This window comes from Pavona decussata, unplaced genomic scaffold (assembly GCF_977016875.1).
Source record: "Pavona decussata unplaced genomic scaffold, jaPavDecu1.1 SCAFFOLD_391, whole genome shotgun sequence".
In the NCBI taxonomy this organism is placed as follows: Eukaryota; Metazoa; Cnidaria; class Anthozoa; order Scleractinia; family Agariciidae; genus Pavona; species Pavona decussata.
The window spans coordinates 1,797,670-1,812,067 of NW_028145763.1; the positions used below are offsets into that span (position 1 = coordinate 1,797,670).

Genomic DNA, 14,398 nt, shown 5'->3' on the forward strand with positions numbered 1-14,398 from the left:
GTTCGACCGTTTTACATAGCTCCTCAAACCATTAATAATTGTTGGTGGAAATCAAAGCAAAAGTTCACCAAATTTTATCATAATTAGGACCATCCACATTTCCCAATCTCCTTCACCGTAGTGATTTCCTTTGTTTTCTTTACATGAATTATTAATGAACTTGGGAACGCTATTTACATTCCTGTTACAGACATCCATTTAACCCTTTAAGCCCTAACAGTGGTCAGCATCAAATTTCTCCTTGCACTATCTATGCTTATGCAATCCCTGATGTCATGAGAATTCAGGATATGATCACGTACCCAAGGTGAATTTTCTTGATATTTTTAATAATCTTCTCCCCAGTACGTTGCTAAGAAAAGTATGGGGACAAGATAGGAGAATTTGTTCTTTGATATAATGGGTTAAAGGGTTAAGGTATGATTCAAAGCACGGACGAAGATTAAGTCCATTAACTCCACATTTTTACACATGAATTGAAAATGTAAGCGCGTGGGTGTTCAGCTACCCGAGAAGGGGTTAGTATGTTTCGTTTATCATTTACTACAAAAAAGAGAAGAAATCCTCATATTTCGTTTTACTGTTGGAGGAAAAAGAGAAAGTAAAGGTAAAAGGAAGGTGGTCTCGCTTTTCGGATGTTAGAATGGAAATTAGACTTCAATTTATCTCTAACAAAAGGGAACACGTTCGTATCAACCGAATATTTACGACAAACATGTTGTATTTTCCTATCGTCAGTGTTCACAACCATGGTAGGATACCCTATGCTCCACCCCAACATTGAATAAAACGTCTTCACATCTTTCTTCTGTCAGAAAATGTCTCCACGCAAGAAGACGGTCTTATTGTTCTTATGCAAAAATTCTATGTACGATCAAAAATGGTTACACGCCGTGAATTCTTCTGCAGTCTTAAGAGATTCTTACATCTCTTAAACTGCCGTTTACGGTTAGAGTAACGTTTTGAACTTTATCGTCGACCGCATTAAGGTTTCTAGGCTACCTCCAAACCAAAACCACAAATGACACAGTCCAAAATCGATAATTTATTTCGAAAACCAGAAAACACAAAAGTCTAACAGGAATCTCTTGGAGGGAAATGGTGCACGATCTTTACAACAATAGTCCACTCCGAACTTCATAAAGGGACTCGGCCCTAGTTTACACATTGTTCAAATTACGTTATATGAAGAAATGAACTCCATCGCTAGAAAGATCGCATAACAATTAGCGAGTTTACCGAGTTTGGTTACGCTTCATGGCGTAGTAACCAGGCTGTGTCGCAGTGAACTGTCAAAGGTCACCCAAATTCCATACAAATCTCTCTAATTCTGAGATGGCGTCACCAAATCCATACAAAGTCTCTAATATTATTTTTTCCGAGGTTTGAATGGTTGCAATGTAACGAGAAAACCTCAAACTTGGTAAACTGACTAATTTTAATGTTATCTTTCTTCTGATGGACTCCAAGAAAATTTAAAACTCGTCCCCAGTCTCCAGTTGAACTTCGGAACGGGTAATTGTTCTTTTCACAGAATCACGGTTTTCTATCAAATCTTCTCCGTCATCTCGGGGAGAAATGACCAAATTCAGGGTCTTGTAGAGAACGTGAGCACCTGACAGTAAATTTCTCATTGCTCTGTTCCAACTTTAAAGCCCTTCCCACCTGTTTTGTTACTGGATAGTTCGGCCACATTAGACAAGTTTTATTTTATTCTATTTTATTTTTCTTCGCCTACAAGCACAGGAAAAGAAAGAAAAAATTACTGGCGTGTAGAAAGGGAGACGAAGTAGTGCTGGCGTCGTGGTTTCTTTAAGTCCGTAATGACTAAGCTAGTACATGTAAAAAAGTAAGTAAATTGTACTAAGGGTGATATGCTTAGCATCACAATTCAAGTAAAGAAATAAAGTCAATACAAGGTTATTAGAGTGTACACATCTGGGACGACGAACAACTTCTTCTGATCTAGTAGTAAGGTCTTCTGGGGTTATTCTGAAAGAGAATGAACAACGTCTGTTTCAACTTTTGTCTCAGTTAAAATTCTTCGATGGCGTTGTCTCCAGTCTCTTAAGGTTAAGGGCAGTTTAGGGAAGAACAAAAAATAAATCCTGACGATAAAAGCAACAACAACAACAACAACAACAACAACGGACAGTTACGCTACGAACTCGCTCTGTTTTCCTCATCGTGGCTCTGCTTCAATTGCACGACAATGGAGAGATTCAGGGTGCGTTCGATTGGCCCTATTCCGGATGTGAATACATATAATGATTACTAGAAATCCCTCATGGGAGGTTCTTGGAATTACTGGAGTACAAAATGGCTCTTAGATTATCATGTGTCAAAGAAAGTTTGCAGAAATAGCTTCCCAAATTTACTTAAAAGAGAAATCTAACGGCCATTCCGCTTATTCTTATTCCGGAATATGGTCCATCGAACGTAACAATCACGTTTATGTTTTCTTGAAAAAATGATTTCATAAATAAGAGAATAGTGCAAAATAATTCTAGCCTTTGATGCTCACGCAAAACTACTCAATTTTACTGAGAAACTGAAAACAGCGAGCGGCAACTGAAGATAAGCATGGTCACGTGTGTCATTTGTAACGTTTGCCGCAAACGTAACTCTAAATGTCTTCTCTAATGATTCATTAATTTAGTCATGGAGATTCTCATTCCAGTTCAAAAACGTACAACGGCGGCTTCACGATTAAACACGATAGACCGTTCGCTTTGCACTCCTTCTAGTTTCAGCTGTTTCGTTTCAGAATGCAGTTCAAACTGACATGCAGATGGTTTAAGGACGTTCGCGCGAAAAAGTTCTGCCCCACAGATTTTTTTCATACTTTAGGTATGGTCAGCTAATAAGTTATTGATGTCAGAAATGCAAAAAAAATTGGGGGTCACCGACTTCGTTTCAGAGATACAGCGCTGGAAAAATACCCTGATTTTGAAAAGTTGGGCCTTCGTAACTCAAAATGATCTCCACAGTTTTAAGTTTAAAATATTCAGGATGAGTAACTGGAGACAAACTATTTTAGTCAAATTTTATCTAAGCGTATATGTTTCGTAAATTAGTCCAACTGGTGTCATCCTTGTAATTAAATGTAGCCCTCAAAGAGGACATTCGCGAGATCGTCACACAGACAAAAAAGAGTGTAATTCGATGGCGCGTGGACAGAAAAATAGAAAATAATCAAACTTCTGCCCCATAGATTCTTTTCATTTTTCTCTAAAACGTAGACAATCGATAAAGAAAGTGATCAATTGAAAAAAAAGTGGGGGTCACCAGACATCTAAGAGAGTTATAATGAAGACAAGCTAGCCGCTGTGGTGACAGATTCCAAAGTCACGTTTTTGCGTGACAGGTCAGAGAAGCACTGGAACCTAAACAGGGATATCTATCCCATCATGCACAGCTCACAATGATTGCTCGAGTCAATGTTTTCGTTCGAGTGTGCTATCAAAACTCTGATCGTTTAAGTTATTTATTGTTATTCTACCTTCAAAACATATACAGCTGTTTAGCCAATGCCAAGAAAATGCGTCTATAGCCGTTAGCGAGGCAAAAATGTGAGAAGTAAGCTTATTTATTTACGTAGAATGGGTATGTGGAGATTGATTGTACACGGGATTGGTGATCAATAAAATTGCTCTCTTGTAAGGTAAGACTTTGTCGTTTACTATCAAAACTTAAAAAAAACCTTAAAGGTGACTTCGTTTGACGAATAGACTACATAAAGTATTGCATTTCAATTATTTTGTTACATCGAGAGTCAAGTAAATACATAAATCTCTTGGCGCGAAATAGCCGCAGGACCATATCAACGCCTTTTCTTAAACTTTTAGTTGCAACCTTAACCCGTCTAATCGTTTCATGTCGACTTTTCGTTTTTAAAACTGTGCAACGGAAATGAATTTCCCCCTTTTCCCCTTTTTAATGTTGTCACATCGGCCGACATGTGTGTTTACCTCCGTGTATCGTCAACCATGAATTGCGCGTGACATTGCGTGGCGTGTGCGTTACTTGCGCACTAAAGATGCGCATAAACAATTAGCGCGAACGTCCTTAAACAGGTAAAACCAGTCTTTTTCTCGTGCAAGAATGAACGTTGTACCGGTATCGCGTAAAAACCCCTTCATGCAATCAGAGTGCTTCTTATTCTTAGTAGTAATAGAGTGACTGCAAAACGTGACCATGCGCGAGAATGCGTCTCGTGAGGATACGCGATGCGAGCGCGCCTCCTAGCGGAAGTTGATATTCGCACGCTTGCTTGCGTGTTCCGTTCACTTCGCTATCTTCGAGTCTAACACAGAAACAAACTGTATAATTACTTTGGGACAGATGTAAGTTGTGAACAGCATTTCAGTGGTATCAAGACAGATGTGATACTGACTCATATATTACTCGTGTTGGATCAAATACTTTTAACCGTGCGTGCCCATGCTATTTCACTCCCTGCATTTTGTTGCTCACTTGAAAAAAAAAAATTGCACGAAAAATAGAAGAATCGCATTTAGTCGAAACTCAACGAACATGGAAAACACACGTCATACCACCAGGCCAACATTCATAGCAAGCAATGAGGACACAGTGAGCCGTGACTATGTACAGTGTTTAATAATAGAACAGTCTTCAATTGAGTGTAGAAGCTAATTCACCTTTGCTTCAGGCTTGCCTTACCGCGCCCTGTCATTGGTTAGCAAAACTTGCACCACTTTATCAACCAATGAAAAACGAAATTAAACACACGACTTGAGCGCGCGTGTTTTCCCGCGCTTGGCCCTAGTCACAGGTATTTTCCTTGAATTATGATTGGTTCATTGAGCTGTCTGTGTCTATTGTGATTGGTTAGAATAATTACCCTCGTTTTAGTGTTAAAGCACTCAAAATTAAAAACCGCTCTTACATAAAGCATCACCTTACCAGTGGATTGGGTCGGAATCTGTAAGCTAACATCATCCTCTTACGATACAGGTCAAACTCGTCATCATCTTGCTGTACTTCTCCAGGCTTCTCTTCTCCCAGTCCTCCAAGATCCTCAGGACCTCGACCCCTGGCAGTTGCATGATGGAAACAAATTTATTAGCACAGCACCAGATACAGCCACGTGTCATGTTCATTGCTTTCAATTAACAAAATGGTGAATGGCTCAGCGTTTTAGGAAGCCTGCACCTTTCATTTCTTTAAGTCCTTTTCTATGTCAGTGTATTCTTTGTAAGCAAAGGTAATAAAGTGTTGTTGCTAAGCACTTAGAAGCAAGAGTTATTTGAGGCGACAGCTAAGAGCAACTCTAGCTTCTTGAGTGCTTCGCAATCCTCTCAAGTGCATCCATACCCTCCAATGGGTGCTACTCTAGACAACCAGCCACCTACTTCAACTCTACAACTGTGTTAAAGTGTTGATATAAAACTCGCCCTCACCATCAAAGTCTCCTAAATGTATAGACCCATGGAACATACGAACCTACATGTATAAACACCAACCATCAACTCTAGTAGTGTTTATTTTACAAAACAACAAATGAGGTCTCATTGGACTCCTGCATTAGTTTGAGAAGACCTGTTTAATGAAATGTGGGCCCAAGGTTAAGATGTTTGAAATTCCAAAACACAGCTTCAGAGTTAAAGACTTTGAGATATTTCACTTTCTATAGAAAATAACTGCTACAGGGTCACTTAATGGTAGATTAAATTTGATTGAAACTACTTTGGGTTTGTCCAGTCATGTAGAAAAACAATTGTTTACCTTGGCATTTTACAAAGAAAAACTAGCAACAAAATTGTGTGCATACTTGTTGACAGGCGCTGTAATGCCTTGCCCTTGTGATCCAAGCCCCATTCCCTCTTGCCATCCAGCTTGCTGAAGCATCTTGTACCCAATGTTGTCTTCTGTTATCTTGTGTTCGGCATAGTCAGAGAAATCAAAGTCATCAAGGGACGACTCTCCCCTAGCAGCTTTAACCTTGGCAAAGAATTTTTTCATCTCCTCAGGAGGAAGGAAGTCGCCGATATGATGTTTTCCTTTGCCTTTCTGAGTGAGCTCTTTAGCCTTGTCTGTGATCAAGGGAAATAGAATCTTATAACTTCCAAACCTCAAAACCTCAAATTCACTAACAGTGAAGTATGTCACTCTAGCATGTCACTCAGTAAATTATCCAATGAATTAAAATTAAAAAAATAATAAAAATAACAAATGGGAATTTCAGTGGCTTCAACAGAATGGCTCTTTCATCTACTGTTTGTTTGAATTAGAATTTGGAAATGTTGGTTTTTGTGGAGGGAGGAAAACCGGAGTAAACAGAGAAAAACCCTCACAGTAGCAACAAGAACCAACGACAAACTCAACCCACGTGTGGCATCAACATTGGGAATTAATCCAGGCGACATTGGTGGGGAGCAAGTGCCATCACCACTGTGCCATCTCTATCATCATCCTTATCATCTACTACATGTAACATTGTACCCCTACTGTTGTGAAAAGTTATTTTTTTTTTGTTTCCATGGAGTGCTTGTAATAGAAGGACACCATAGTATTGTGAACGAGGAGAGAGCAAACATCAGGGAGTACTGAGACTAGCCATTGTCTGGCATGACACAAAATCATACACATTCATAGCAGGTGGTTTGCAGTGATCTAAATTAGTATTCTCTTTGCTTCAGTTCAAACTACAGTGTGACCATTCACATGAAGGCTATTAGGCAGTTTGTTTCTGTTGCACTGTTGATTAGGCTGTTCAAGGTGATTCTAGCTTTTCAGTGTGTAGATGAAATCCTAAAGTATGACTATTCAAATGAAAGCTACTGAGCAGTACTTTCCCGTGGTGATGTTTATTATGCTGTACAAGGTGGTTCTAACGTTTGAGTCTGTGGATGAAATCCTAAAGTGTGACCATTCAAATGAAAGCTACCGAGCAGTACTTTCCTGTGATGCTGTTTATTATGCTGTACAAGGTGGTTCTAACTTTTGTGTCTGTGGATGAAATCCCACTTAGCAATATTTTCCTTGCTTTTACTTACTACTCCTAGAAGGGAACATGCATGTAATGTGCAAATTACGGGTATACAAACCTATTGTTTTTCTCATTTCCGCCTTTCTCTTTTTGTGTTCCCATGTGCCACCCTCGGTGTCTTCATCTGAATCGTACTCATACTTTGGTTTATCATTGTCTGCTCTTGCTGTGCGTCCTCCCTGACATGCAGCACGCTGGGCTAAGATTTTCATGTACATTTGTTGAATCTAAGACAAAATGCAAGGACAGTCAACTACCTTCTACATGTAAAATGGATACCAATGAGATCAAGAGTTGGTGTCTGCATTATTGGGGATCTAGATCTGTAATAGCGCTCAAGTTATTTTTAGAGCTTCACCTTCACTTGGACTCCTCTCCACCAGGTCCCAGTTGTTCAAAGACTGATCAAGCTAATCCTGGATTAACGTTAAGTTTGATTTGACTTTAATTACTAACCAAGAAAGATTCTTCAAAAAGATTCTTGTCTCTCAGTTTTGATTTAGACTTTTCTTTACCATTAGCTTAGAAACATATTTAACAAGTGAGATAAAAACCTTGATTAACTTTTAGTTGTGGATTAGCATTTATCAGCTTTCCAACAACCGGACCCAGGTGGATACTTAATATCTAAATTTAGCCCATGTGAATGGCAGAATAATTGAAAGAATGCTGATGTTATGTTTTAAGCCTGGTGAATAAAATATATGGTAGATGCATTTTTTCAATCAGTGACACAGGCATACTTGGAAAAAGAAAATCCGAGTTCTCCCTACAGGAATTGATGCAGAACCTACAACTTTCTGATTACTAACTAGTTTCGTTACTCTACCACTGAGCTATAGTAGACTTGGGCTTGTTTATGTTTTGCCTCATTAGCACATAAATATAAAACAACAAGGTACAAATGAATGGACACCATAAACTAAGAAAACATGTCACACTTGGTACAGTACTGCTCAAAAATTAAGTTACCACCTCCTTGCGAGACGCGATTCTCGTCTCGTGAGAGGGTGAAAAAACTGTACATGTAAGTACATTTACTGAGGCTTTGACTTTTTTGCGAGAGTTTTGCGAGAATATCAAGTTGAGTGTCGGTGTGGTTGATACAGCACAACACCCTTGTCACGCAGCAAGCTGAATTTTTACGTGACTCTCGTCTCGCGAGAAACGAGAGATTGGTAACTTACTTTTGAGTGGTACTGTAGCCAGAGTAATATTAGTGTGATATTACGTGTATGTTGAATACTCTCAGAGAAATAGCTTTCAATCATGTTTCTTTTAATTTAATCAAAGTTAAACCCTGGCAGTGTGTAAAACTAAAACATTTTGGTGTCATACCTCCTGTTGTTCTCTGACTTGCTTCTGCCTTTCTTCCTCTTCTCTGTTACTCATCGGTATACTGTGCTCAATCTCTGCCGCTGCTGCTAAGGCTGCAGCAACTGCTGCGTCATTGCTAGAAGACGATGAAGATGTGGAGGGTGGGTTTGTATCCCACCGACTTTTTCTCTTTCTCTTTCTTTCTCCACCACTGGTGGTAGCTTGATTATTTTCACTTTTATTAGCTCCTTGTTCACCACCTCTTAGACATTTAATAAGGTTCTTGTAGTACTTGTGTTCTTGACTATTGACATCAAACAAGAAACTGCAATATAGAAAATAAAGATATTAACTACTGTCACGCAGACAGCTCACTAAATATCCAGGGCACCCATTATTATTGCAGATATTAAATAAATTGTAAATTAACTTTAAGGTTACTTATGGGGAAGAAAGGTCGAATTTTTCTCAGATAATTTTTTTTAGATAATTGTTAAAACAAGAAAGGGATGCAAAGTTTCGTGAAAACAGCTGTTAGAAATCTTAAAAAGAACGGGAGCTATCTGAAAAACAAAGTTTTGTAGGAAAAGCGGTGAACGAGCGAAGGTGTCATAATCCAATTTATGCGGGACTGTGTTGAGATATTACGCGGCAAAATTTACCCGTGATCTTGAATTACCGGCAAATTTGCATATTTTTGACCTACATCGTGTTCATCGCATGTCACAGCGTTGTATGTAAAATTTTCCTGTGAAACAGCGTGCCTTTTTGGATTCAAGCATTGCATAAAAGGTTTTTATGAAGAAAGCGAAACTACAAAAGTCACCTTGGGTGACAGTTAAGAAAAAACCCGGCCCAAAGAAGGTCGAAAAATCATTTGACGAAACAAAAAAACTTCAGCTGTCGGAGAGCGACAAGGGTTCTTGGTACAACCAGTCAGATTTTCTATATTAAACTGCCTCGGCAGTAGAGAAATTCAAGGACGAGAAATCGGATAGTGGAGAGTCGAACATCAGTTCGGAGTCCGAAATCGAAGATGCCGGCGACAATCCAGCCACTTTTGCTGTTGTTGACCGGCTGAAAATAAGCAGCGAACCTCAGCACGCAGCCTCGTGTACTGATAGCGGTGAGAAGTGCGTGTCTCGTGTCAACTCCGCTGGGGCTGCCAGTTTCATGTTCTGCGTCTATCTGCCGTTTTCTTCTTTGTTTTGGTTTAGCCGGTGGCTTTCTCGCACCAGACTTAACTTTTCCCACAACGAAATCGCTTTATAAATATTACTGTAACACTAAATGCGTACAGAACTCCCCAGGGAATGCTTCTTTGTGTTTGATTGGCCAGCGGCGTGAGCGTGTTGACAAGTATTTTAACGAGGTGTGAAAACTCGGAAAATGTTTCGAGGCCGAAAACAAGGCTTTTGTTTTTGCGCGAATTCCCCATCTTCAAATGAATTAATAGGGTATGTAGATTTGCCAGATTTCAACGAAATTTGGCCAAAATGGTCATTAGATATTAATGCATCAAAGTGTGTCAGACTTTTACGAAATTCAAAATATTTTTCCCGTGACGTGTTAACATCTGACGGGACTACAAAAATTTTCCATTGTCCATAGGATGGGTTTTCTCACAAACCAATTGGAATAAAGAAAAAGCCTGACACACTTTGTTACCCTATTATCTCCTGATTGATATTGTGCAGTCTGTTTGGTTTTGCGCCTTTATGTGAGAGTGGGTAATTCAGTTATAAATAAGTACACGTCGCTAGTATTGAGTTTGCAGGCGCTTACCTATCCAACAAAATAAAAAAAAAATTGATATTTTCGCAAACTTCAATTTATCAGCTTTACAGTGATATATAGTTTTCCGTGGTTTTATCAAAAGCAGCGCGCGTACGCTAGATTTCCCTGAAGGCACTCGCGAAACATGGAAGTAACCTTAAGGAGCTAGTTTTAGCTTGGCTTAACCCTTTAACCCCTATTATCAAAGAACAAATTCTTCTATCTTGTCCCCCTACATTTTTTTATTAGAAAAGTACTGGAAGAAGTTATTAACATATCAAGAAAATTCACCTTGGGCGAAGATATCCTTAATTCTCATGACTTTAGGGGTTGAATAAGCATTGATATTACAAGGAGAAATTTGATGCTGATCACTGTTAAGGCTTGAAGGCCTTCTTTGCCTTCTTTGCCTTGCACTACAGTGTATGTTTCAAATTGTTTTCATTGGTCAATAGCAACTTTAAAAAAGCTCCCCCAGATATAATCTGTCCCCAATTTTGAAATCTGCGCTCAATCCCTGAATTACAGTACTTTGATACAATCCTACATTACTTCCCAATCAAACAAAAATTTAAGGAGCTTTCATTATTTCAAGCACTTTCAGCAAAAATTCTTCTTTTCAAGGGCTTTTCAAGTGCCCTTGAAATCTAAAATGAAATTCCAGGGCTTTTCAAGGACTTCAAGGAGAAGCACAAACCCTGGGATAATTTTGATTCATCTTGCCCAAGTGTGGAGCCAGCCACATAATAAACAAAATGACTTTTTTTTTTCCACTTTAGAAGACACAGCAAGTTGACACAAGTTTATCAATCAGAGCTATGAATCTAACTGTGGCAGTTGTAGTTAACTAGTGCTGTAATTCCATTCTGTAAACTTTAGTTAAAACATATGGGGTTTGATTTAATTGTTGAATACACGTCAAGTACATGTAGTTTGCACCACTAAGATTTGAATCCAGTGCAATAAATTATACTCACTGTCTGATGACTAAAAAACACAATGTTATAAGAAAATATACTGATGAACCTAAGAGGTCACTTACTGAACTACCCTCACCCACAGAAAGGAAATACAGTCAACTCCCGTTAAAGCAGACACTGTCGTTTAGTGTCCGTAATAGCGGGGTGTGGGAATCAACAGAGGTGGCGGCCTGGGGCTTGAGATTCCAGTTATTTATGAGTTACGTGGCAACCCAAAATATCTTGTAAGACTTAACAAGCTTATGAACAGTGGCAAATCTGCTAAGCAGTCATTGGGAATGGAGGTGAGGGCTTGGTCTCTCCTAAAGAGTCTGGAAGGAAAAGGCACAAGCTGAAGTGAAAATGCAGAGTCTGTTGTACAGCCACTAAAGAGATTGGTGCAAATAAAACATTCCAGAAATCTTTTGAACTGTGTTTTGACAAATGACAAACATCAGATTGCAATTTATGTTACATGCAAAGTTCATGGTGTTCGCTTTATCGAGAGTCAAACAACAAAATTATTATGTTTGTACTATGAAAGTGTTCGTAATTCTGTAATAGCGAGAGTCCGTAATAGTGGGAGTCAGTTTAAGTCAAACCCCTATAGCTTTTGTTGGGGTTCTCAATTTTGTCCGTAATAACGGGAGTCTGTAATAGCAGGGTGTCCGCAAGGCGAGAGTTGACTGTGAGTATAAAGGTTAACATTACAAAAGTGCCTTTAATCACTCCCTCCGCCCGCCTTGAATTAGTTGTTCTTATAAGAGAAAAAATAATTGTAAATGCTACACTCCGTAACAACACAGTGCCACATTCGAAGATATTCTAAAGGCAAGTAATAATCACTGTAAAATGATATGGTTCATTTTAAACCAACTGCAAAGGAATACAGTGACAGAGAGACATTTTAATCCATGTTTGTTGTTGATATTGCAAAACAAGTAGTCAATGTGCCTCAATGAATTTTAAAAGGCATCTCCCCCAAGAAAATGCTGGCTTTGAATAAGCACTGCATCAAAAGTCATAATGTTTTAAAATGCGAGCACGTGGCACTTTTTCCAGTATAAAATATGGTCCTTGCCTGACTCCCATTACACAAGATTAATAACATCCCCTATACTTGGCTGATGAAATTTGCTTTTCACTATCGTTACTTTGGTGATAAAAAAATTTCATTAAAATAAACTTTCCTCAGGTTTTGCAAAGGTATCATTTAATACAAAGCAACGAGAATTTTAACTGTCAAAATTCAACCAGTCCAATTTTAAACGATTTCTATGAATTTTAGGTCCTGTCCACACTAAGTAATCAGGAGAAATAAGAAAACCCCAAAAATTCATAAAACACTTCGTGCCCATGCAACACTCCATAGTTTCCTGATCAAATTTGATGTCCATACTGAAATGCCCCCCCCCCCCCCTACACACACACACACACACCCCAACCACCCTGAAATGTAAAATTATACATTACTCTTGTAACGTCTGCATTTTCAAAAAGCTCCACTTTGCCCCATCCACACTAAAAAACACCTAACTAGCATTCTCAAATAAAATTTATCCATTGCAGAGAGTGTTGGCAAGATTTCCACACAGGTTTATACTTCTGCATGTACATGTACATTTCCAATGCTATATTCATGCATGCTCGCTGTTTGTGTGACAGGGTTAGTTTGACAGTGGTGTATATATAATGATGGGGATGTGTGGAAATCCTTCCTGTAAGACTTACTTTGACTTACCTATAATTTGGGTTGCTGGCGTTGTTCTGTATGGCGGCGTGTTCCACTTGGACTCCACCTCTGACGACTCTAGCAGCCAAAACTTCAATGTTGTCAAGTACTGCCTCGTCTTCTGGTGGGGGAACTTAATTACAGCGCTCATCAGAACATTTTCAAGCATTTAGCGAGATCAAAATCACACCAAACACAAAACGTTTCTCAACAATCACGACCTCTACCGAGCTATCATGAATCGAAGCTTCAAATACATTTCAAATTTACCATTTTCTTCGACATCTTCTGGCGCTTCAAAGATGTCCGGTCGGGCTGCCACTGGCTTGGCAGGCGTCGTACTTTTGACTGTTGTTAGCTTCATACTGACAGTTGGGCGAGAATCCGAGGCAGTAGTCGTTGTCGAGCTACCACTGGGGCCCTGTGTATGATCCTGTCGTTGTTGCATGGCTTGAAATCGCGCTAAGAAATTCCCATCGTTTAGAAACATCGCACCACCTTTTTTTGACACCGTTTGTTTAGGTCCATCGCTAGATGAAGGTACAGGCGGTTGTTTGCTTTGTTCATTTTTCTTTTTCTCCGCAATCCGACGAAGAAGTTCTTGCTTTTTGTCCTCAATCTGCTTCTGCTTGTCCATGGAAGCCATTTTCTTTGGTGATACTTTTCCTTACCCATAAAACAATGCAATCACGAAAGTTGACGGCACAGGACACCTACTCATTTCTGGAGGAGCTGAGATAAAAATTGTAAAAGAGTTAAATTTACCTGGTGTGTTTTCTACTGTTATCGTTGTTTCACTGGGATGAAAAACTCCAATCACTTAAAACACAGCCACGAAGATAAAATATCAGACTTTATTTTGTGATCAAGCTTAGACTTTCGAGGCTAAATTTTTTGATAATTTTCACCAAAAATATATAAAGTAATAATAAAAGGTAACAATTTCGATCGGTCTTCAGTTTTATACGAACTCTTATATTTCGTTTTTGAATGGAAATTCTGCAACCCAAAGTTTCAGATCGATAACAGTTGCCCACTAAGTCATGGCACTTTAATCAAATGATACATCAACTAATCGTCCGAAATTTACAAACCTAACCCAACCCTCCCTAACTAAGGCCCCGTTTATACAGAGAAAAGTTGTCCCGGGAAAGAGGGGTCACCCTCCCAGCCGAGTCAACTTCAGCGAGCGTTTATATGAGAAAAAAGGTGACCCTTTTGCCCGAGCCAACAGCGCCCGCGCATGCTCTGATTGTCTCGCCTTGACGGAGTTGACCCGGCTGGGCGAGCCAAAGTGTTTATATGGAGAAAAGTTGGCCCGGCTAGGAGGGTGACCTTACCATCGAAAAAGGGTGACCCAGCTAGGCGGGTCACCTTTCCAGCCAAGCCAACTTTTTGTTTCTCGTGTTAACGGTTCGCCTAGTTTTGTAAGGAAATGTAGGAAAAGTTGGCTCGCCCAGGGTACCTCGGGGAGGCGAGTGACCCTTCTACCCGGGACAACTTTTCTCCATACAAACGGGACCTTAGAGTCGGAAATTTACAGACAGCACCTACACGTTAATAAAATACAGTCTAAAAGGATAACTTTATACAGTATTTGAG

The 14,398-nt window shown here is 39.4% G+C and overlaps 1 protein-coding gene across 1 annotated transcript; it reads right to left on the minus strand.

Annotated features, from left to right (window-relative positions):
- Positions 1-1,025: 1,025 nt before the first annotated feature.
- LOC146451325 (SURP and G-patch domain-containing protein 1-like) lies at positions 1,026-13,476 on the minus strand. Its single transcript, XM_085099425.1, has 7 exons — positions 13,067-13,476; positions 12,806-12,929; positions 8,351-8,654; positions 7,071-7,239; positions 5,795-6,056; positions 4,927-5,056; positions 1,026-1,992 (listed from the first exon to the last, which is right to left on the minus strand). The coding sequence occupies exons 1-7, from the start codon at positions 13,440-13,442 to the stop codon at positions 1,966-1,968; spliced, it is 1,392 nt and encodes a 463-aa protein (XP_084955551.1). The 5' UTR covers positions 13,443-13,476; the 3' UTR covers positions 1,026-1,965.
- Positions 13,477-14,398: the final 922 nt, after the last annotated feature.